Source organism: Sceloporus undulatus, chromosome 7 (assembly GCF_019175285.1).
Source record: "Sceloporus undulatus isolate JIND9_A2432 ecotype Alabama chromosome 7, SceUnd_v1.1, whole genome shotgun sequence".
Classification (NCBI taxonomy): domain Eukaryota; kingdom Metazoa; phylum Chordata; class Lepidosauria; order Squamata; family Phrynosomatidae; genus Sceloporus; species Sceloporus undulatus.
In genome coordinates this window covers 9,938,915-9,961,661 of record NC_056528.1, presented here as the reverse complement: position 1 = coordinate 9,961,661, position 22,747 = coordinate 9,938,915, and the positions used below count along the sequence as shown (strand labels likewise).

The window sequence follows — 22,747 nt, the reverse complement described above, 5'->3', positions numbered from 1 at the left end:
GAGGTATTTCTCACCCTTGTACTCACCTTCCTGAGGGTGCCCCCAGAGCAATGATGGGCACATGGACAGGTGTGAAGGGCAGCTCACGGAGGTGGTCCACAGGAGAGGAGTCCTGGACCAGGGAGCTATGGCTGAGGTCTGACTCTAAGTGAGTGATGGCACCTTGCAGACACTCCTGCAGGAAAAGGAGAGAAACCAGTGAGCCTTTGGAAAAGGCAGAGGGGGTGATACAACTGGAGCAGGAATAAGGAGACCCCCAAACCTTGAAGCTCAACCTGCCCTTTCCAGGGTGCCAAGCTTGTCCTCTTGGTTTTAAATGATAACCATGCATCCTTCCCCATAACACCATCATTCCGCAGACTCCCAGCTGTTTCATACAGCTTTTCTCCCAGACTAGAAATTGATCCAAAGTTAGGATCGTGCATGCCATGGTATTTCTGATTTCTGTGCATGGTTGTGAAAGCTGGACAGTGTAGGAAGCCGAGAGGATGAAAATCAACTTATTTGAAACGTGGTGCTGCAGGAGGGTGATGGGGACTTAGAAGTTAGATGATCCATCCTGGAGAATCAAGGATCCAACTTTCAAGCTATTAATCCTAATGCCGTTTGCCAAGGTTGCCAAGCCACCAATGCCAAGCACATGGGCTTGGACAGTTCCACCACACTAACAAACAAGATAGAAGTCAAAGCTAGGTGTCAGTGGTGATATACAGCATTCTTCCAAGGAAAACAAAATGTACTATGTAGCCTTCATAGTGTCAGGTTGTTCTTTTGGAAGAATTCCCCTAGCACCAGGATACAGATGCAAGCAATTTTTGGCTTAGCACATGCAAAGCTGTTTTCATTCCTCCTTCAGACTTTTGTGGAATCTACAGAGAACGGATGATAAACGTAGGAGGATTTGGGTGCTTTGGAGGTGCCTTGGAAGACATAGTGGACCAGACAAAGAAGACAGGGGTCCCACATAGCCTAGAGGTGGCACTTTCTTCCCCCACCCCTTAGTCTAAAGGTTCACCTCTTACCCCCATTTTAGGCCCTATTTACCTCTTGTGCAACCTGCCTGAGAGCCTCTGAGGGCTGGGATGGCAGAGAAGTGATGAAGGGCTGCAAGGGGGGCTTGGATGCGAGTCGCACCGGAGACACAGAGAGCTGAGATATTGAGAGCTGGAATGAAATGAAAGTGTTATCGTTAAACATGACGTAGCACCATCCGTTCATCTCCTCTTGCATTGTGAAAATGTACGAAGAGAGGAGAGTTTGGATAGCATCCACATCTTCTCCCTTATACTATGCAACTTTCCCTGTGCAGTAGACTAGGCTGGCATGGGGCAGAGAGCAGCACCAAACCCAGAACTCCTGGCTCACAGTGCCCAGAATCTAACCAGCACCAATACGGACCATTCTTACAAGAACAGCCACCTCAAAAATGCTGAAAAACATGCTCGGTAAGCAAGTGAGTGAAGTGGGGAGTGTTTCCGAGTGAATGTGACATGAAAGAGACGGGAAGAGAAGCCAGCGTCCTGTTCATAAATGGGATTTGTGCAATATCAGCTTCTCATCCAGCGGCTGCAAAGAGCAGGTCACAAAGGGACGGACGGTCTCCTCGCCTCTTTCTCCAAATCCCAGTGGCTTTCCTTGGCACGCTGACCCACTAAGCTCCTTTCTTTTTCTGCTGCCCTCGCCCTGCCGGGGCCAAGCTCTTTAATTTACCAAGGGTCCTGCCCTCCATGAAAGACGGGGGGAAGAACTAGAACTTGAAATGCTTTTCTTTCTTTTTTTAAAGCAAACTAAAAACACAGTAAGTCGATAATGCCCAAACCGGACGCCACAAGAAACAACCATACTTATGACAAACAAAAAAGCAAAACCAAACTCTCTGGGGAGCCAAGAGAGGCTGCCTGTTGGGCCTCAGCAAGAGCCGTATTTCCTTCTCCTCGGACCAATGGAGGACCAAGTCATTATGAATGCAGAATTATTTCATTAACTGTTTTAATATTGTAACAATTTAATTCCTTTTTAATGTACTTCTTTCTGTTTTTAATTGTACTGTTTTTTAATGTTGTGAAGCTGCTCTGAGTCCCAGTTCTGGGAAAAGAGTGGGATACAAATAACATTATTATTATTATTATTATTATTATTATTATTATTATTATTATTATTTCTTCCCACCTCTCAAGAATGATGTCCCTTGGTTTGACATAATCCTAGACTTATGTTTACTTCCCTCAAGCCTACGAAAGCTTATGCTACCAACTTCTTTCTTTCTCCCAAAGGTCCAAATGCATCTGAGGAAGTAGACTTAAGTCTAGGAAAGCTCATACTGCCAACTTCTTTCTTCCAGTTAGTCTCAAAGGTGCTGCAAGATCTCTCTTCAAGCTACTTTCTTTCTCTCAGTTAGTCTCAGAGGAGCTACAAGTTCCCTTTGCTTTGATATTCCAGACTCACATAGCTATGTCTCTGAATCCTATTTGACACTGGAATAGATTGCTTTGGAGGGTGATGGACTCGCCTTCTTTGGAGGTCTCTAAACAGAGGTTGGATGGGCATTTTTGGGGACTGCGGTAGTTCTGTATTCCTGCATGGCAGTAAGATGGACTATATTGTTCTTCTGGTTTCTTCCAATTCTTAAGATCCTATTATCCTCCTCTGTCACTTACCCCAGGGCCTTGGGAATGATCTTGAGTGGAAACTAGCATCTGAGGAGAAGATGGAGAACCTAAGGGAGAAAGGAGAGAAGGAAGGTCAGGCACAGTTAGTTACAGGCAATATTGACCACATGAGTTTCAGATAATACAAGAAAAACCACAGCCCTAAAAACTGGATCAGACCATCTTTTGCCCACTCCTGAATGAGACCTTTCCACTGAATCAAACAACATGTAAGTAAGGGTTGGCTGAGCAAGTCCCCATAGATTCAGTGGGTCTGCTCCGTCTGGGGCCACTGAGAACCATGCCACTTTCCAGACGTTCCTGCACTGTAGCTCCCAGCAGCCCTACCAATAAGCCCATGGTGAGCGATGCTGGGAGGTGTAGTCCAGTGGCATCTACTTTTGGCAGCCTTTGAGTTGAATTGACTGTTGTTGAATTAATGGCACACTGTTTTGTTGATTTTTTAACTTCTGTTTTTAATGGATGTTTAAAGGATTTTACTTCTACAGGTTGCTTAGTGGCATTTTAAAATCGCTTTGATGTAATTCCTACTGATGTTTTTGCATATATTTTAATATGCATTTCTTTTCATGTTTTGTAAGCCACTTTGAGTCCCAGTAGAAGAGGTTTATATGCCCTGAAGGCACCCGATCTCCTCTGATCTTGGAAGGAAAAGCAGGATCAGGCCTTGGATGGAGGACAGCCAAGGAAGACCAGGTGCTTCTGGCTATATTTCAGAGGAAGGAACCGTCAAAACAACCTCTGAGTCTTCCCGGCCTAAGAAAAATTTGTGAAATTCCTGAGGTTGCCATTTAAGGCAACTTAAAGGCACTTGTGTACACACTGAGAAAAAGTGGGATATAAATGAAGAAAAGCATCATCATCATCACCACCAAGAGGCCTAAGTCCCATTATTCATCCTGACTTTGCTCTCTGTTGCTGCTGTTGTTGTGTGCCTTCAGGTCATTTCTAGCATATGGCGACCCTAAGGTGAATCTATCATGGGGTTATCTTGGCATATTTCTTCAGAGGAGGTTTGCCATGGCCATCCTCAGAAGCTGAGAGAATGTGAGCAGTGGGTTTCCATGGCTGAGCCAAGAGTCGAACCCTGGTCTCAAGAGTCAGAGTCCAAAGCTCAAACCATTACGTCACGCTAGCTCTACGAGTAGACTCATTGACTAGACTAGACTAACTCTGAGTAAACTCATTGAATCAATGGGATTGATCTATGTGTTGACTTACCACTCAACTACTGATTCAATGGCTCTACTCAAGTGGAAAATAACCAACAGCTTTCTGCCCAGAGATACCTGGCTTGAAGCTTGTTCTCCAGGTTGCTCTCCATGGTCTTGAACTCTGTCTGCCAGTCCTATGCCCAGCTAGAACGCCCTTCTGGGTCTTGGTGAAGTACCAACCAAAGAAAGGGAGCATCAGGTATGTACAGATCCACCCACTACCTTTTCCCTCTGCTCTCCTTGCTCTCTGACTTTTCTTCAAACCTTTTGAAAGGACCTCCGTGTGTGTCAGCTGCTCAAAAACACCCAGATCCACCATCCATTTATGTCACAATAAACTCAATTGTCTCTCTAAACACCGCACTGCCTTCCTCGCCGCTCCCCAACTAACTCCATAGCTCTTTGGGATGATGTCAAGGAGAGTCTGGCTGAAACAGTCACATCACCCTTTTTCCAATTGCCCCATTCAAGCTCTGGGTTTTGAAAGCTATTAAGCAACACACCATACCCACACCCGCTCCTCCAAGGGAAAAAAACATTTGCAAAATGAATATATAGATATATATATAAATATATATATATATATATATATATATATATATATATGTCAATGCTGAGCTCTCCAAGGCAGAACCTGGGGACAAGCTGCACTCTAGTGTCCTGAGAAGGAATAGCACCATCTCTCTCTTTCTCTCTTCTGGCCCCAGAATGAGGAATAAAAGACGGTCGGAGGCATTGTTTGGGTCTCTAAGCCTGAGTGCTTTTCGTAAAGCTGTCAGCTCCGGTGTCATTTGGATTACAGAAGGAACTATCAGAGCCAGAGGAATAGTCAGGTGGAGAAAAGAAACTCCAGCAGAACTAAAGCCCTGCTACAGACAGAGGAGTCTTTGGAGAACTTAGACAGCAAGGCCAGAGACTCAGAAATGAAGCATATATTCACAGGCTGAAAAACAGCCAGAAAACCCCATCAAGGTTAATGTTAGAGAGCATCTGTGCTGTTTGTCCCAGGATTCAAACATCCTCAAGTTTTGCAGCGGAACCATTCTCTAGAAAAAATATGCATGGTTTTGGTTTTGGGGAGGATTTTGTGCCCAAAAAACCCCATGTTTTCTCCACAGAAACCCATGCGTTTGAGCTTTTTTGCACAAAAAGCCACATGTATCTCTGGGCCCATTCAGACCGGTCAAAATAAAGCTGCTTCGGGTCACTTTGGAGGTATGTTGTTTAAATTATGTTTGCGTCCTAAGAGTCCGGAAGCCGTGCCAAAGACACGCTCCATTGCTAAGGACTGAAGCATAGCTTTGGCACGGCTTCTGATCTCTTAGGACGCATGCATCATTTAAACAACATACCTCCAAAGTGACCTGAAGCAGCTTTATTTTGGCCTGTCTGTATGGGGCCTCTCTGCAGAATAGTTCCTCTACAATACTTTAGGATGTTCAAATATGGGAAGAATACTGTGGAGAAATATTCCATTTTCTCCCACGTTGTGAAGAAAACTAGAATGATCATTCATCCTTGCATATGAGGATGAAATAAGTAAAGGTTTGCATCTCTGTCTGCCCAAAATACAAACAGGGAGGGACTCACGTGCCAGTTCTTCCTCAATTCCCCGGACGATGATTGATGACTAGCTGAGACTATAGTGAGATTTGGACATTTTCATTTTCTTAAAGCAGGCTAAAATATTATTTACCTTCTTTCCTGAAGCATCACACTCCTGGCTGATGTTCAGCCTACAATGAGCAATAATCCCAAGGCCCTTTTCCTGTGTACTACTGCTGAGCCAAGCATCCCCCATCCTATACCTGTGTGTTTGGGATTTGTGGCCTATATTTGGCCTTGAATTATTCATTCTTGCATGTGAGAATGAAACAACCACAGATTTACATCCCTGAGATTTGCATCCTGATGCCTGGAATAAACATTTGCAACTGCGCCAAGCCCCCAGGGACAAGAGACGTCCTTTGAAGAACCCACTCTCTCAAACCCAAACCACAGCTCTCTGTCAAGGACTCCTTTATCCATTTTTTAAATTTCCCTGGGTTCTTCCTCAACCGATTGTAAAGTTGGCACTTTCCTAGGAGACTAAAAAAAACTTTTGCTAACAGCCTACTCTCGCCGACCTTCCCTCAAGTGCCCATGATCCTATAGATTTCAGTAATGGTGCCCCATTAATAAGGCAATAAAGTCATGTGCGAGTGTTCGCTCAGGCTGTTAAGTGGAGAGCAATCTGGTTGAAACGTCCACAGACAAATGGGAAAAGATTAAAAAAGCGCAGAGTGAAGTGGATTTTGATGAACAGGGGGAATACTCTGCTTCACTTCACCTTTTTAATGCAAAAATGTGTGTTACCCACTCCAGTTGAAGAGAAACGCGATAAATGCATTAATTTCTATCACCGCTTCTTGAACTGGAGCCAATGCGCCGGGGTTGAGAGTTCAATGCAATTCTCCCTTGTCTTGTTTACCGACTGAACAATAAAAGTCTAGGGTCTTGAGCTACAAAGTCAGTAGAATTACAGAATGCGGTTACTTTGTTGTTGCTGCTGCTGCGTGCCTTCAAGTCGTTTCCAACTTATGGCAACCCTAAAGTGGCCCTATCACTACAACTAGAATATGCCGGTTGCAGCACAATCCCCCCCAAAATCTCTGGACGGAAAATTAGTATCTCGGCAAGGTTTCAGCTTAGTTTTCCTCTAACAGGCCAGCTTTCTCTTTGTAGGGAAGTGTTTGGATAGATATATGGATGTGCAATCTCTGTATGGGCGCATCAACATGAATCCTATCGGTTTAGTCCTAATTCTAGTAGGCCTGTTTAATGAACTGTTGTCTAGTTCTGGCAAAGAGTTCTGCAGCATCAGGAAGCTTGCCCCTTTTGGGACATTTCAAATGTCCCAATAAAGGTGCTACAAACTCTGGATTTTGCTTTGGTTTTTTACACATGCAGCAAACCATGGTTTCTTTCCCTTCTCCTTTGGCGCTAAGGCCGACGGACAATGGAGGCTACCAGACTGGCATGAGGCAGCCTGGAGCAGACTTCAAAAGAGACGACACGGGGGCAGAACACAACCAAGAAAAAAGCACAAGAAAGTCCAGAGACTGCAAAGAAGAGACTTTCCCCAACCTGCAGCAAAATCCTCCACTATAACATGGGGAATCTGTTTTTCCTTTGCAGGACTTTCCATGGTTCTCAGTGGAAAGTAGCATGCACTGTCCACCTCTGAATCTGCCACAAAGGCTCATGCGGTTTCTCATTAATGCAACTCCATGTATGAGCCTGAAACAATGCCTTCTGAAGCTGCAGGCACCTGTCGCAGCAGAATGGTGTCACTGTTTAAAATAATAGTAATAATAAATGCAACAGGAAGAAAGCAAGAAACTCAACAAGCGAGCTTAGCTTGAGATCTTGGACCTTCTCTCCTCCTCTCAAAATTCTCTGACCAGTGTGCTACATTTTCAAGTGTTTCCTCAGTTTTGGGGTTTCTGTGCATTTGAAGAGTCAGAGATCTGGGGGGGGGAGGGGAAGACGCAGACATGCTCACCAGGAGAGGAGAGGGGTGGGTTCTTTGCCTTAGCCAGAGGCAGCTGTTCCTTGACATTGCCAGAGGGTTTTGTAGGGGTCCCAAGGTGCTTCTCAGAGCCAGCGGAGAAGTGGAACTGGATGGTCCCAGATTCAACTTGCTTCACCTGCAATCCAAAGGAAAAAAAGAGTGTAAGAGGAGGGAGTAAGGATATCCTTTCTGCCTATTTCCAAGATGCTGCAGTGGAAGTAGGGGTGGGCAACAGCATCAGCCATGAAGTGGGTCGTCATTTTTATCTCCAGCCCCTCTCCCTTGGGCCACAGCAAGAGGTCCAAGCACAGGCTAACTTCCTTCATGACTTTGGTTATCATTTTTGGCAGGTATTTGGCACAAAAATGAGTGTTTTGCAGAGGAATTTGGAAAGCTGAATTGCCACATTCACAACAAAGGATCTTCTGGAAAAACAACAGCAACTGAAAACATCAAAACCTTGTATAATCTTAGCCAGCAGAGAGAAAACTTGGGAAATGACTCATTCCTCCGTTACAAGAATGAAATATGCCTTCTTCATACTGCCAGCCCAGGGACCTGCCTTCTCAAAAGACTGATTTGGGGGTGTTTCCTCACCTCTTCTGAGCTCATGGCAGCCGGGGGTGTCTTGTAAACCAGCACATGGTTGGGACTAGGCTGGGCTCCTCCTTGCAGCGGGAGGACCATATCCAAAGAAACCGCATCCAGCGAGGGGTTCCAGATGGCCCAGCGGATGGCATGCATGTAGGATGGTGTCCTCAAAGAGGTAACAGAGGACGCCTGGAGTGCAAAATGGGGTGGAGTGGGGAAGGCGGAGAGAGAATGGATTTTAACCTAGATTTAAACTCAAGGTTTTGCTAAATAAATACACATACACACACACACACACACACACACATGAGGCAAAAACTGGAACACCTGTATAATTCTTTCTTTCTTTCTTTCTTTCTTTCTTTCTCTCTCTCTCTCTCTCTCTCTCTCATTCTTGACTTACCAACTCAGGTATCAAGCCATGGAGCAGCCCGAATAGCTAAGATTCTGTTTCTGGCACCTGCAAACTCTAGTTCTAATCCCGCCAAAGTTGCTCCAATAAAGTGGGTCAGGGTGGGGGCAGCCTGGCCCTCCAGCAATGAAGGGATTCATTTTCTCTGGGAAAGGATGCGAAGCCCAACAGAATCCAGATAACATCCCATCTGCAATTCCCTTTTGGTCCAGCTCCCCTGAGAGGGAAAGGGTGCTTGGCGAAGAGTCTTTGAAGGCGCAACAGTCCTCTTCCTCCAAAATGGACTCTCCAGAAAGCTCTCCGAACCCAAACACCCAGCACTCCCACTCAGAACTGCATCTCTCCCCCAGTGCCCTGTCAATTGCTCCTTATGAAAGCCGTAATGGCCCTCCGCTTTGGGATTATCCAGCCTCCAGAAACAGAGAGGGCAGAGGTTAATTGGGTTCATTCAGTGTGAAGCCACAGACGGCTGGGCCTTGGAGTCACAGAAGGTATTCTGGTTGGAGGCATGCTAATCCGCCTGTCTCTTCGTCACATAACTGGTCAGGCTGTCTGGAAGAGGAGCTTGACTGAGTCAGGATATTCATCTGGCTGGACTTACTGGCAGGTGCTACTTGCTTCATGGAAGCGGTTTCCTCCTGCTGCAAGGTCTACCTTTTCCCTGGATGTCAATACCTCATCTGCCACCTGCTGCTTTGAGTGCAAAATACAAGTAGTGGTCACTGGGTAAAGAATAGGGCCTCCCTGAGAATATTGCCACAAAAACGTTCCTAATCCTTAATCTCTCCCAAGGTGTAAGAAAACCAGAATGTGGGGTCCAAAAGGGCACAGTAAATGAGGCAACATCACAGCCACCCAGGGCTGCAGGCGGAGGTCCAACGCAGCCCCATTACCACCGATCCTTATAGCTGGACTGAGGCCAAGCACATACCGTTGCAAAGCATTTGCTCTAGTGCTCTGCTTTATCCCTGTGCAAAGTAATATTTGAGTAGTGAGGACTTGCTGGGCCCTAGGCCTCCACACAATTTTCGTCACTTTTCAAAATGGAACCGGGGCGAGTCTGGAGTTCTCCAGCTTCCAGAGAAAGCATCGGACTTTTCTTCCCCTAGTTGGCCCATGCCTGCCATCTCTGTAAGAGTCCTTGCATCGCTTAAGTGAACATCCACGCACGCAGCCATTGCCCACCTGTCTGGACTTTCCTTTGGAGAGATGCTGTGCCAGGCGCTGCCACTGCTTGGCCTTCAGTTCCCCCTTGGTGGGATAATGAGGCATCCCTAACAAATCAATGGCTATTGATTAAAGTTGCACGGTTGCCGCTCTCCTATGTCTCATGGCAGGGGAAATGCAAGACCCCTGCCTGCAAAGCATATTTCATATTTGCTTTTTCTAAATGAGTCTGGCTGGAGCCTCGCTAAGGAGACCTGCTCCTTGCATTGCAAACACCCACTGCCTTGTAATTTCAGGCTAACTTCAGCAGGGACAACTCTGCACCTATCCAAAGCCATTTGTGACTACCGATGGTCCTGCGAATGGCAAGATCACCAGAGCAGAAGCGTTGGGGACTGAGTCTCTTGGAGGTCTCTCATTTATAGTTGATGTTAACTTAACACATCAAACAACAAGATTCTCCATGTACCATTATCCCTAGTAATGGGTGGGTTAACAATGTCATTACAAGTAGTCATCTTAAAAGTCTTCTTCGGGTTCTGCTTCGCTGTCTCTAGTGTTCCACCATTTAGCAAAAAATCTGGCTCTTCCACAAAATATTCAGCCAAAGGAGGTGGAATTGTAGGATATAATGAGCTGTTTGCTGCCTGGTGGATTTCTTTTTTTCTTTTCTTTTTAATCTGATGTTGCTTGGCAACTCTTTCATGTGTTTTGATTTCTTTCCTTTTCTTTTTAACAAATTGAGATTCGTTCCTACAGTTGCCTTGGGCGTGCCCCTTTGTCAATTCTTAAAAAGGATATAATTGGTTTTTCATAAATAGCACAAGCAAAACAGACTGGCACGTGTCTGCAAACTTTTCAGCGGTGGTGGCATCCCCGACCAAAAATCAGGGGGAGGTAAAAAGAAAAGAATTAATCCATTTAAGTCATGTCGAGTTGAAAGTCAACAGTTTTCCTCTAAAACTTTCAGGGATGGAAGTTGTGGAGGTCGCCTTTATACCCTGGCACCCACTATGAGCCACATAGTCTAGCCAAAAATAATATAAAAGAGAACTCCAAAGTACAGGGAGGCCTTGCAAACTCTTTAAAAGGTATATTGTTGCACCCGAAGGTTTCCAAAAGCAGCAGTTCACCTTCTTCTTTTGGCCAGAAGGAGGTCAGTCTGGGGATTCTGGAGGTGTTGAAGGCCATAAGAAAATTTGGGGGGGGGGGACTTTATGTGGACCCGGGGCCACGCTTTTCACATCTTTACTGTTGAACATCAACAGTAAGACGTAGGATGCCTTTTTTGCACCTCAGGGGAAGTTGCTGATGAAGTCCGTTACAGATCTGTGACACTGTTATACAAGAGCCGCTCTTCCTCTAGGGTGAGGACACACATTATTCTCCTCCTTTCTCCCTGGAGACCCGTGGTCAGTTCATTTGTTATATTTTCCGACAACGTATTTGTCAGAACAAGGCTGCTCCTCATTCCAAGAGTGCAAGGCGACCATCAAGCAAGGAACACAAGCAGGGCATGACATCTCAGGACATTTCCAAAGCCTCCGGGGAAATCAAGCATCGGGTTGATGCATCGTCTGACAACTTCCATCATCTCCATCGTGGAACAGCCCCAATGTCGACGCCGACACAGACGGAGAACCAGTTCTCCAAGCTTCTCGATAGCTGGCGGAAAGAGGTGAGAGGCTGCACAGTGGAGGAAGCAAAGATCTGGCCAAGTTGAGATGGCAAAAGCCATTTGCCTGCTAAGGCCCAATTAAGTGCTCGATTAACAGTCTTTCCGACAACTTCTGCTCCTTTCCCAGCAACTGCAGGGACGCGAAGGAAGGGCAGAGAGCCAAAGGAAGGCCACTGTCCAAATTCCAGTTTCTTGAAAGAAAAATGAGACAGCAGGTGGAGAGAGAGAGAGAGAGAAGCCATGGCCAGATGGCCAACACAACATTGCCACAGTCCTTGATGTCCCAAGGGCCTGTTGTGTGCCTTGATGGCCTCCGCTCTTGAAAATATTTAGGGGGGAAATTAATGAAAAAAGCTAACTCCATGTTTTAATTAACAGCTTCAAAGTAGAGGGAAAAAAAACACAACTCAGCTGTATCAAAGGGAATGAGAGCAGGAAACACCGCCGACATTACTATTTATGTCTGCGTCTTGATATAGGACATAGGAAGGTACTTTTGGTAGGTTTAGTGGCTGATAGTCTATCCCAGGGCCCCTAAGTGACTGCCAAAAAATTCCCCTGCCCCTAAAAAACCATCCTGGAAGTGACTGGAAGCCCACTTCTGCTGCTGAAAATGGCATTTTTCCTTAGACTATAGCAGTATAGTTTTTTGTGGGTTTTTTGGGCTATGTGGCTATGTCCTAGAAGAGTTTATTCCTGACGTTTTGTTAGCATCTGTGGCTGGCATCTTCAAAGAAAGTTGCTGGCTCTTCTAGAACATGGCCACATAGCCCAAAAAACCCACAAAAACTATGGATGCCAGCCACCAAAGCCTTCAACCTTAACAGTATAGTTGCAAGCCATTTTGAAGAGGAACGAAAATGGGAGGTAGCTAAGGAAACAGGAGTGACTGCCCTTCCTGGGCTCAGCTGTAGATGTGGAGAAAAAAGGACATGCAGAAAAGGAGTTTGGAGGACATCAAGGAGGAAGCCATTTTAGGAAAGGAGTTCCAGAGCCTGAGAGCAGCCATCGAGAAGACCTTGCCTCCTGTCTCCATCAACTGTCCTCTCCTGAAGATCTCAGGTCCTGGGTGGGATCATACCAGGAGATATAGTCTGTCAAGTAGCCTGGACCTGAGCCTCACGACCAGCACTTTAATTATACCTGGAAACAAGTGCAAGGGGGTTATATAATCCGTGTAACTCTGGTTGCAATTGGAGAGCATCCCTGCCCTGAAATGGTGTCTTCACACACGCAACCGAAATTGGTCTCCCTTTGCAGTTCAGCTCCATGACAGCTTGGTGGGCTTCAGCACTCCATTAAGACAATACTACTTACAGCCGATTTATGAACTACAGCAGAACCATCTGGCACCGGGTCAAAGGAAGCAGTGAGTTTCACATCTGCTTTTCCTAGCCTTAAATAATTTTAAAGGGACTTAAAAATCAATGGGAACACGTCGTTGTAATGCGCATAAGCCTGATGACATGCTATAACTCTTCCCCGGCCGCTTCCTGAAAGGATCGCTGCCGTACAAGGCAGGGGTGGCCTTTTTGACGGCGGCAAAATTCCAGACACGGAGACGTTTCTATCATGCCGCCCGAAATGAGTTTTGCTATTGCTCTGCTCTGTCATTATATTTCCCCTCTTGATGGGCAATAGCAGCAGCAGCCCACGCAAAGGACTCCTTCCTTCGCTTCCATCCCTCCTCTTGCGTTCCAATTATGGACGCAGCACAGGTTTCCAAATTCATTAAAAGCAGCCATCAATTCAGCCAAGATAACAATGAGCCACCAAGGCCCAGCTCCAGAGGAAATGTATTGGGAGCCTCTATAGATAACTCCAAAGATTTCTGGGAGGGAAAAGGGAATATTTTGACAATCCGTCACAAGAAGACCAAAGTCTAGTCAAATGAGGAAGTCAGAGAGGAAGTCTCATCCCTGGTGGTGCCACCACAAAGAAGGTCCTGCTACTAATTTTCATGGTCCAGCCCTTCTGGGAGTCCAGGATGGGAGGAGATAAAGTTTAAGGCAAAGTCAATGCTTCCTTAACCTTGCAAGACCAGACTGGTGCACCAACAACGGACTTTCTTGGACAGGGATAATTTAGCCGCAGAAGTCCACAAACTGGTAACTTCCTAATCAGACTACCAAGGACCATCTAGTCCAACTCCATTCTGCCATAGAGGAAGACACAATCTAAGCCTTCCCTGGGACAGATGGCCATCCAATCCTTGTTTAAACACCTCCAAAGAAGGAGACTCCACCACACTTGGAAGCAATAGCATCTTCCACCTACAATCAGCTCTTACCTTCGGGAAATTCTTCCTGATGTTTAGCTGGAATTTCTTTCCTTCTCGTTTGAATGCAAGCTTGTTCCATCTTCGATATGACCTCAAACTTGTTCCATCTTCAATATGGACACGTTTGTTCCATCTTCAATATGACCTCCCCTCAAATATTTAAACAGGGCCATTGTATCACCTCTTAACCTTCTCTTCTCCAGACTAAACATACCCAGCTCCCTAAACTGTTCCTCAAACGGCTTCATGGTTTCCAAATCCTTCACCATCTTGGTAGCCCAACTCTGGAGACATTCCAGCTTCTCAACATCCTTTTTGAATTGCATCGCCCAGAATTGGACGTAATATTCCAGGTGATGTCTGACCAAAGCAGAATCGGGCGGGACTATAACTTCCCTCGATCTAGATCCCATACTCCTATCGATGCAGGGTAGGATCGCATTCTGATTATGGGACTGCTGCTTGAGGCACAGAGACTCAAGAAGGGATGGTATAGAGAATTTATGGTTAATGTTCAGGAGTAGCTTTGAAGCATAAATCTGAGCTGAACACAGGCAGCGTGTGAATCAGATCTGGCTCCATGATGGCATCCCCGGGGACAAGTGAGGGACAAGGCAAGTGAAAGAAAGTGAGCACCAAAGTGCTTTCTGTGGGTAGCAATTTGGGATACTGCTTTGCAAATAAAAGAAAACAAAACCAGGGAGCCCTTTCCGTTTCCAGTATCATTTATAGTTTTGAACTATGGAGGCTGTTTCTGCCCTCTCTTTCCTCTTATCACAAAGCACTCACCCCAGGGCTAGGGAAGCCAAAAGGAGTGTCACGGGAAAGCGGATAGGCAGCGCAGTTCAGTCAATTACAAACCCCAGAAATGCCCATCGCGGCACACACCTTTGCCTTCTTTTGAGCAGTGCCTTCAACAGACAGCTTGTAGCTATCCCATATCAGCATTATTTACAAGCCAGACAGAAAGAGATTGAAAGCAAGAACTTGCTTATTGTTGTGATAACAGAGCGGAGCCAGGAACGCATCGCTATTCTGTGGCTTTCTGGTCTCTATCAGGGAGCCATTTGTAAGATTTTTAAAGGCTCTCCACGGAAATGGGAATCGGAGGGCAGAACACTAGCAATTAACCAATTAATCAGAGGAAGGCAATGGGCAAAGCACCTCTGAATAGCTTTTGCCTTTAAAAGGCATGGTATTCATGGGCTCACCATAAGTGGACAGGTGCCTTCAGGGCACCTATGCACACAGATACAATTGTGAGAAGATGTTGGGATGTCAAGGGCAGCCATGGTGATGGAAACCTGGTCGACTTTCCAGAGAAAGAAGCCAAAGAGGTGGGCAGAGACACAATTCCTACCTTAATGTCAGATCTGTGCACAGCAGAGAAGACGTATTCCAACAAGAAGACCACCGCGAAGGCCGGATGGCGGACCATCTCTGTCAGGTGGATACGGCTCCTCAGGACAAGCCCTTGCCTCTCTGGGCTGTGCTTGGAGAGAACCAGTGAGAAGGACTGGTGAGAAGGAGCTCCTTTGCTTGTAAAGGCCAGCCAACCACATGCAGTCCAGCAAGGGTTGGAGTTTGCATGGACCCCATGGCATTGGACTGCAGCTCCCAGCAGACCCTACGCACCAGGGGCAATATAATAGCAGTTTGACACCACTTTATTGGTCATGACCCTATCCTACAGATTACTTGGATTTGTAGTTTGGCGTTCTCTGACAGACCAAGCTGAATACCTTACCAATCTACAAATGGCAAGCTTCTATAAGACAGAGTCACTGTAGTTAAAGTGATGTCAAACTGATTTAATTCTGCAATGTGGCTTCACCCAATGAGATACTTCATTGGTGGTCTTGTATAGATTATTCTCTTCTATGTGATTCTCTACCCTGCTGTAAAATTTCAAATTTCCCCCGTGTTATGAATCTCTGCTCCTCTTACACTGCCTAGGAATGTACCATGTGGTTTGTTGGTTTTGTCCTACTAGTTAATTGAATTTACTGGGTTGCTGTTCAACAAGTGAGACTCGGATATCATTAGCTCCTTGGGCAGCCTTGCTTGTCAGCTAGTCAAGAGGAACATAACAAATTCAAATAAACAAAGGCCCACGACATTCAATAGGCACAGCAGCAGAAAGATAATCTTTGTGTAGCAGAAGAACACAAGTTGTGGTGTAATTTGGCAAGGCGTGCAAGGCATTCCTTTCCAAGGACTTGGTGCAGAATGTGGGAAATTGTGGCCAAGGGACCACATACATCCCCCTGGAGCCCAATTTCGAGGCCCTCAAAACCACCTGCTAATCCCCCAAAGCATCCCACCCACCCCATTTTTGGTGTGATATTTTTTGGGGGGGGCAATTTTCATCCTAAAACTATGCCCATACCAAATGCACCTCAACTGTTGGGTGAACAATAGGAGATGAGATATAAGAATAGTCCAGTATATTGTCATAGCTGCAAGGGTAGCATATGCACAGGAATGGAAGAAGGACTTAATACCTGTGAAAGAAGGGTGGCTATCTAAACTGAAGGATTTAACAGAGATGGATAAATGGTCTGTATTGCTTAAAACAATCTTTAACAAGATTTTGGAAAGACTGGAAATTGTTAATTGCCTTTAGAAAATAAAGAAGGTAATTTATGATTGTTGGTTTTATTAACTAATATGAGTTAAATATACAGATAACGGGTCACTAATAGAGAGATTGAAGAGCTTATAATGAATTGTACATTCAGAAGAGATAGTTGGAAGTCATATTTTTTAATGTTGCTTTTGTTAGTTGTAGTTTTGGTTGTAATTTGTTTTATATATAATTTATAGTCTGTAGAAATTTGTGTCATTTGTAAAGGTTTTTCCCCCCTTTTATTCTTTGTACATTTTACTCAATAAAAATTATTGGAGCGGGGAATAAAAAATGAATAAACAACTGAATGCTCTTGGAAAGGTGACATCCCATCCAAAACAGGGCCAGAAGTGATGCAGCATCACTTTCAGTCTCCATTTTGCCTGGCACATTGCTATGCCCAGGGAGTAGAGCCCATGGTGGGATGGGGGGAATGGACCCCAACGCTGGCATGGTTTCCCAGCCTGTCTTAGGAAATCTCCCCTCTTGTTCTTCTTCTCTCACCTAGGCTTTCCAGCGGCTCTTAGTTTTCTATGGAAGCTTCCAGCACGTCCTCGGGCCACGTCCATCTCGGGCACCACAACTGCCACCTGCGGGGGCTGGACGAAGCAAAAACCGTTGTGGACCCCAATGTGGAGCCGCCGTTCCTGCACAAGAAGGGTGTTCCCATCCAGGGCCGAGTTACCCTAAGAAAATCCATTGGAGTGGGGAGGAAAAGAACAGGTTTTTAAACTGAGGTGGTACTGCCATAGTCTCGTAAAAACAATCCCTCTATCCAGAAAGTCAGCTTTAACACTAACAACAACATTATTCTCGTTCCTAAACAACTCTGATTATTCTCCTCTTTCCAACTGGATTAAGAAAGGCAAGCTGTGGAAAGAGGGCGCCCGGCTATAGCGCAAGACACCAATGAAGGCGAACAAGAATGAACCTCCAGGAGGACCAGGGAAGCATTAACGCGGGTAATTTGCTCCAATAATAGATGAAGCCGAACAGAGTTCGTATCGATCGGTCCCCCGATCAAATCGCTGATTGTTTGCTTGATAAATTTCCCCCCTTGTGTTCCCAGGTGAGATGTCGATGGCGGCCAACAGCAAAACACAATAAACAGAATGCAATCTTTCAAACAGTCCCCACTAAAAGAACTATAGAGCATGCTGAGATGTCTTTGTTTAAACATAAAAAATGCAGGTTAAAATCCAGAGATGTAGGGAAACCAGTTGAAAGAGCACATATGAAGCAGCATTATGTCTGTACACATCCATACATAGGTACAGATGCATACATGCACACACACTTAGTTTGAACTAAGCCCCATCCTTCCTGGGATGACTCCTTGGAGCAGTGGTTCCCAAACTTTGCTTTTCCAGGTGTTTTGGACTTCAACTCCCAGAAGCCCCACTCAGCTTGACCAATAGTCAGGAGTTCTGGGAGTTGAAGTCCAAACATCTGGAGGACCAAAGTTTGGGAACCACTGTTTTAAAGGGTTTCATCTCTCCTCCAGAGCCTAGCCCACCATTGGTATACGACCGTTTCTTAAAAGACTCTTTGGGTGCATCTACGCTGTAGAAATAATGCAGTTCGGCACCACTTTAAGGTCCGTAGCTGCATCCTAGGATTTGTTGTTTTACAAGGTCTTTAGCCTTTGGTGCCAAAGAATGCTGGCGCCTCACTAAACAACAAATCCCAGGATTTGGTCGGATGGAACGCCATCATGGTATGTAAAGTGGGGCCAAACTGCATCCAAGATCCTGCTGCAGGGAACCTTAGGAATTCATGGCATGATGAGAGTGCAGTCAGGATTTCTTGGAGATCAGGGCAACCAAAAGGATGGCTATGTACCATCTCCAGTGTCAGGAACAATTGGGTTCTGTATATAAGTTTCTGGGAAGAAGCGATGGAGGATGCAGTCAAACTCAGGTCCATTGAGGGTACCTGGCAGGCGGCAGTGTGTCCAGAATATGTGACTAGCAACACCAGATTCGGGTCCTTCTCATGCTTGCAGCTCATGTTTTTCACCAGAACCAGAAGGCAATGAACAGCAAAGACGGATCCTTGAGCCTAGTATGAATTTTGATTTGAATAATTGCCATCGATTTCTCTTCATTGCAGGAGAAAACAAATATTCTTCCCCGGGATTCTCCTTGGATGTGGATGTCACAGAGGAACAGTATAATGTGACTATTGTTTGTATTTTGTATTTTTATTCTATGTTGTAACCCTGCCTCGATCTGCAGGAAGAGGCAGGAAATATAAATAAATCTTATTATTATACTGTAGTATTATTATCCTGCGGTGAAAAACAGGCCAGGGTTTTTGTACCAAACACTGGTTTTCTGCATTGAAAACAGGCCTCCTGTGGCAGGAAACCATGTTTTCCATGCTGGAAAACCATTTTCTGTGCAAACAGTTTTCTGTGCAGAAAAAGAAAAAGGAAGGAAGGAAGGAAGGAAGGAAGACCAAGCATTTCAGCCACAGAATAATTCTTCACAGTTCTATTTAGCTATTTAGTTCAAATAGCAGATGCTATTTGGAAGGATGGGGCTTAGTTCAAACTAAGTGTGTGTGCATGTATGCATGTGTACCTATGTATGGATGTGTGCAGACATAGTGCTGCTTCATATGTGCTCTTTCAACTGGTTTTCCTACATCTCTGGATTTTAACCTGCTTTTTTATTTTAGCTATTTAGTTCAAATAGTAGAAAAATTCTTACTGGGCTATTATTCTTCCTGACAGGGCTTCGTGATGGTTGGGAAACCTGCTTTTCAACCTGGGAAAGGAACGATTACAACTCTTCTTTCCATCCCTGGTCCCAGATGGAAATCCCTCTCTCTTTTCTCTATTCAAACACACTAGCAGCAACCTCAAACTATAAACCTGGCATCTTCTCAGGAACGCCTGTGTTTTCCAAGCCAACCTTCCTGGGGTGGCGGCGGAAGCGGTGGTAATGTTCAGTGATATGTCATAAAGGTAATAAAAATGAAAGCTGCCCCAGAGTGGCTGCTCGATATTAAAGTATTTCATCTTCCCCCTCCGCCAAAGCCGTCCTGCACCTGACAAACCAACGGGGCTCATCCTCGGGGTCATTATGGCTTCATGAATTACAGGAGCTCCAATACAGGCGTGCAAACACGGAAATCTTAAGGCATCGCGCCGTGCGCCCATTCATCAAAACCAGCCTTGCCCACAACACAGCAGCTCATTAGTGTTCCCTCATTCCAGGGAGAAAAGCAAAACGCAGAATCAAGAAATTTGTCTCTGAATTGAAGAACGAAGGTAATAAAACAACTCGGAAGGAGGGGAAGAGGAAAGACACAGCCCGAAAAGTGATCCATATGCAAAGAGACAAGCAAATGCATTGTTACTGTACAGATAACAGAGGACCCATCCCTCTTGCAAACCATCCATTCTCTTTCATTGTCGAGAAGCAGAGATTGTATTTACTTGCAGCAAGGCTCCAGATGCTGGAAATCGATCTTGTTTGTTTTGGTTTTATAAAAGGTTGTCATCATTACAACAAAAGTGGGCCAAATTTGAGGTGCAGGTGGCCCTGGAGGCAATATTAAGGCCCACTAGCCTTGTATTTAAAAGGGACTTTTAAAATGTCCCTTACAGGGTCTGGACGACTGTGCCATATTTTGGGCTGCCCTGGTCTGATCCTGGTCAGGGAAAGGCCTTTTTAAAACTCTTAACACAGATGGATGGAAGACTTTCTAAAAGTGTTACTAAGTGGGGATTTCTCTGTCAAGCAGAACACACAGGGTTTATTTTCACTATTCTTTTTTCATGTTTTGTGAAGGGGGGGTTGTTAAAAGGTGGGAGTTCAGGAATGATGACCAAAAGTCCCCGTGTCAACAGGGCAGTGAATCCGTTCCGGTTTTGGGCTTGCTTTATGGAAACAAAGGTGCTAATTCTATTGCAGGGACATACACAGACTTCTGGAATTGCAAGTCTGGAGTAACACCTGAGCTGGACTCAGTACCCCACCGACATGGGAAAGCTGGAGTTTTGAGACCAAAGACTGGAAATGATTGTGGAAGAAGAAGGCCACCTCATATATGTATATAAAATATACTTCTGGAGGTTTCCCCCTTTCTTTTCTTTGGACTTGGTGCCTTTTCAGGGTCGGAGGAAAGTACCTGGTCATCCATGAGTACGTCTAACAGCTCCTCCTCAAATTTCTCCAGCGAAGGGTACAAGTGGATGGCAAGGGTCTCCAAGTACCAGGTCACTGTCTTCATGAGCCGTGGTTTCTGCAAAGGATCTCCTGCAAAGGGAATAAAACTTGAATTAACCTAGCCAAGAAAACCCCATGGTAGGTTTACCTTACCTTACCTCCAACTTATGGAGTCGACTTGAAAGCATGCAACCACACTAAAAACTTAAATCTATTGGTGGAGACCCCTTTCTTTATTGATTTAATTCGAGCTATTTGATTTATATCTGGCTTTCCTCCCAGGCTGAGGATATAAGGGTTTATCATTATCAAAAGCAATTTTAGGCTGCATCAATAGAAGTATAATGTCTAGATCAAGAGAAGTAATAGTGCCACTCTATTCTGCTCTGGTCAGGCCCCACCTGGAATACTGTGTCCAGTTCTAGGCACCACAATTTAAAAAGGATGTTGAGAAACTGGAGCATGTCCATAGGAGGGAGACCAAAATGGTGATGGGTCTGGAATCCATGTCCTATGAGGAACAACTCAGGGAGCTGGGGATGTTTAGCCTGGAGAAGAGAAGGCTAAGAGGTTCTATGGTAGCCTGTTAAGTATTTGAAGGGATGTCATATTGAGGAGGGAGCAAGCTTGTTTTCTGCTGCTCCAGAGATTAAGACATGGAACAATGGATGTAAGCTCCAGGAAAAGAGATTCCACCTCAACTTTAGGAGAAACTTCCTGAGAGTAAAGGCTGTTCGACAGTGGAACAGACTCCCTCAATGGAGATTTTCGTGGAGTCTCCTTCCTTGGAGGTCTTCAAACAGAGGCTGGATGGCCATCTGTCGGGGATGCTTTGATTTACCATTTCCTGCATGGCAGAATGGGGTTGGACTGGATGGCCCTTGCGGTCTCTTCCAACTCTATGATTCTATGAAAGGGTCCCAATAAAACCACACACACAAACACATTTCTCTAGATATTCTATATACCACTACAGGTCACCTTGTTTCGTACTGATGGAAATTCCACGTAAAATGATTGCTCAACCAGGACTCAGCGTATCATGAAGGTATTTCCAAATGTTGGGATTTCAGACTGCTGTTTCATCATTTCTCTGTGCCGAAGGTGGTGAGGATGCGCAAAGGAGCAACCACATTGGATGTAATTCAACTGACTTTTTGACTATCCTATAACTCACGATCCACTGACAATAATACTGAGCGCAATGGGGGATTCATTTATGACAGTGCAGGAGATGGATTTAGAAGTTGTGTCAGTAGCAACCGAAATAGCCTGGGCTCAGTATTGGAGTAAATGGATGCCTTGGCCTCTCAGTCCTCAGCCGGCTGAGGAAAATTCTCGAGATTGCCAAAATCAACTGAACTAATAAACCAGAGTAATAGAGGCTGCATTGCACAGGGCTGAGGAGAGAAATGAAAGGCGGTTTCTCAATTATGGGAATACAGATTGCAACCAACTGTTACTGCAAAGACACGAGGGCGTGATTTAATATCTATTCTACATTTGCTTATTAACTATGAGGATAAATCCTTGGTAAACACTGTCATTGGAAAAGGCACTTGCTTGAACTATGGATGTTGGCCGTGAAAGCCTTTGCTTCCCATGTTTGAAATTTAATATCTGCTACATATGATATGTGCCTGTATTGTCCCCCTTTTTTCCTTTGTGTTTTTATTTTAGATGCATTGACAATTCAATTCCGGTCAAGCAACAACAGAGAGTTGTTATAAGGTCCCTAGATCCATGGAAGTGGCCACAATCCATGGAAGTAGCCTGGCACCCCATTTCCATGTCAAATGCAGAGACAGGGGTCTTTCAAAGCCCTCCCTGTGACAGATGGCCATCCAGCCTCTGTTTAAAAACCTCCAACGATGGAGACTCCACCACTTTCCATGGCAGCAGCGTCTTCCGCTGTCGAACAGCTCTTACTGTCGGGAAGTTCTTCATAATGTTTAGGCAGAATCTCTTTTAATGTCGTTTGAATCCATTGCTCCATGTCCTATTCTCTGGAGCAGCCGAAAAGACGCTTGCGCCATCTTCGAGCAAGCAATATTAATTCATGCTGGGCCTTTTCAAAAAGCAAGAAAACAATCCGGCACATACAATTTTGTACTTGGAGAGGAAGAGGAAAACAGGAAACCTTCTCACTTTAAAAAAACTCTTGCAAATGATTAATTTTTCCAGGGGAGGGGTGATATGTGCAAATGGCTGATGGCATCGAAGTCCTACTGCAAAAGCATGTCAGGCAACAAATTGCACCATTCAATCATTTCAAGGGAACACATCTGGGAGGGAAAGGAACAGCTGTTCTCCCTTTGGATCAGCTTTCTTCGTTCCCTGGGAGAAAGCAGCAACTGGAGCAAATCCCCAAATGG

General features: G+C 45.2%; 1 protein-coding gene across 2 annotated transcripts in view; it reads right to left on the bottom strand.

Moving 5' to 3' along the window:
* Window positions 1-22,747, bottom strand: part of NPHP4 (nephrocystin 4) — a 59,700-nt gene that overhangs the window by 19,858 nt on the left and 17,095 nt on the right. For both annotated transcript variants that reach the window (XM_042478323.1, XM_042478324.1), the window contains exons 7-14: window positions 20,335-20,462; window positions 16,699-16,880; window positions 14,926-15,052; window positions 8,034-8,216; window positions 7,428-7,572; window positions 2,658-2,716; window positions 1,045-1,164; window positions 27-175 (exon numbers count right to left, since the gene is read on the bottom strand). In XM_042478323.1, the coding sequence (XP_042334257.1) occupies window positions 27-175; window positions 1,045-1,164; window positions 2,658-2,716; window positions 7,428-7,572; window positions 8,034-8,216; window positions 14,926-15,052; window positions 16,699-16,880; window positions 20,335-20,462 (1,093 nt within the window). The remainder of the gene's footprint in view (window positions 1-26; window positions 176-1,044; window positions 1,165-2,657; window positions 2,717-7,427; window positions 7,573-8,033; window positions 8,217-14,925; window positions 15,053-16,698; window positions 16,881-20,334; window positions 20,463-22,747) is intronic.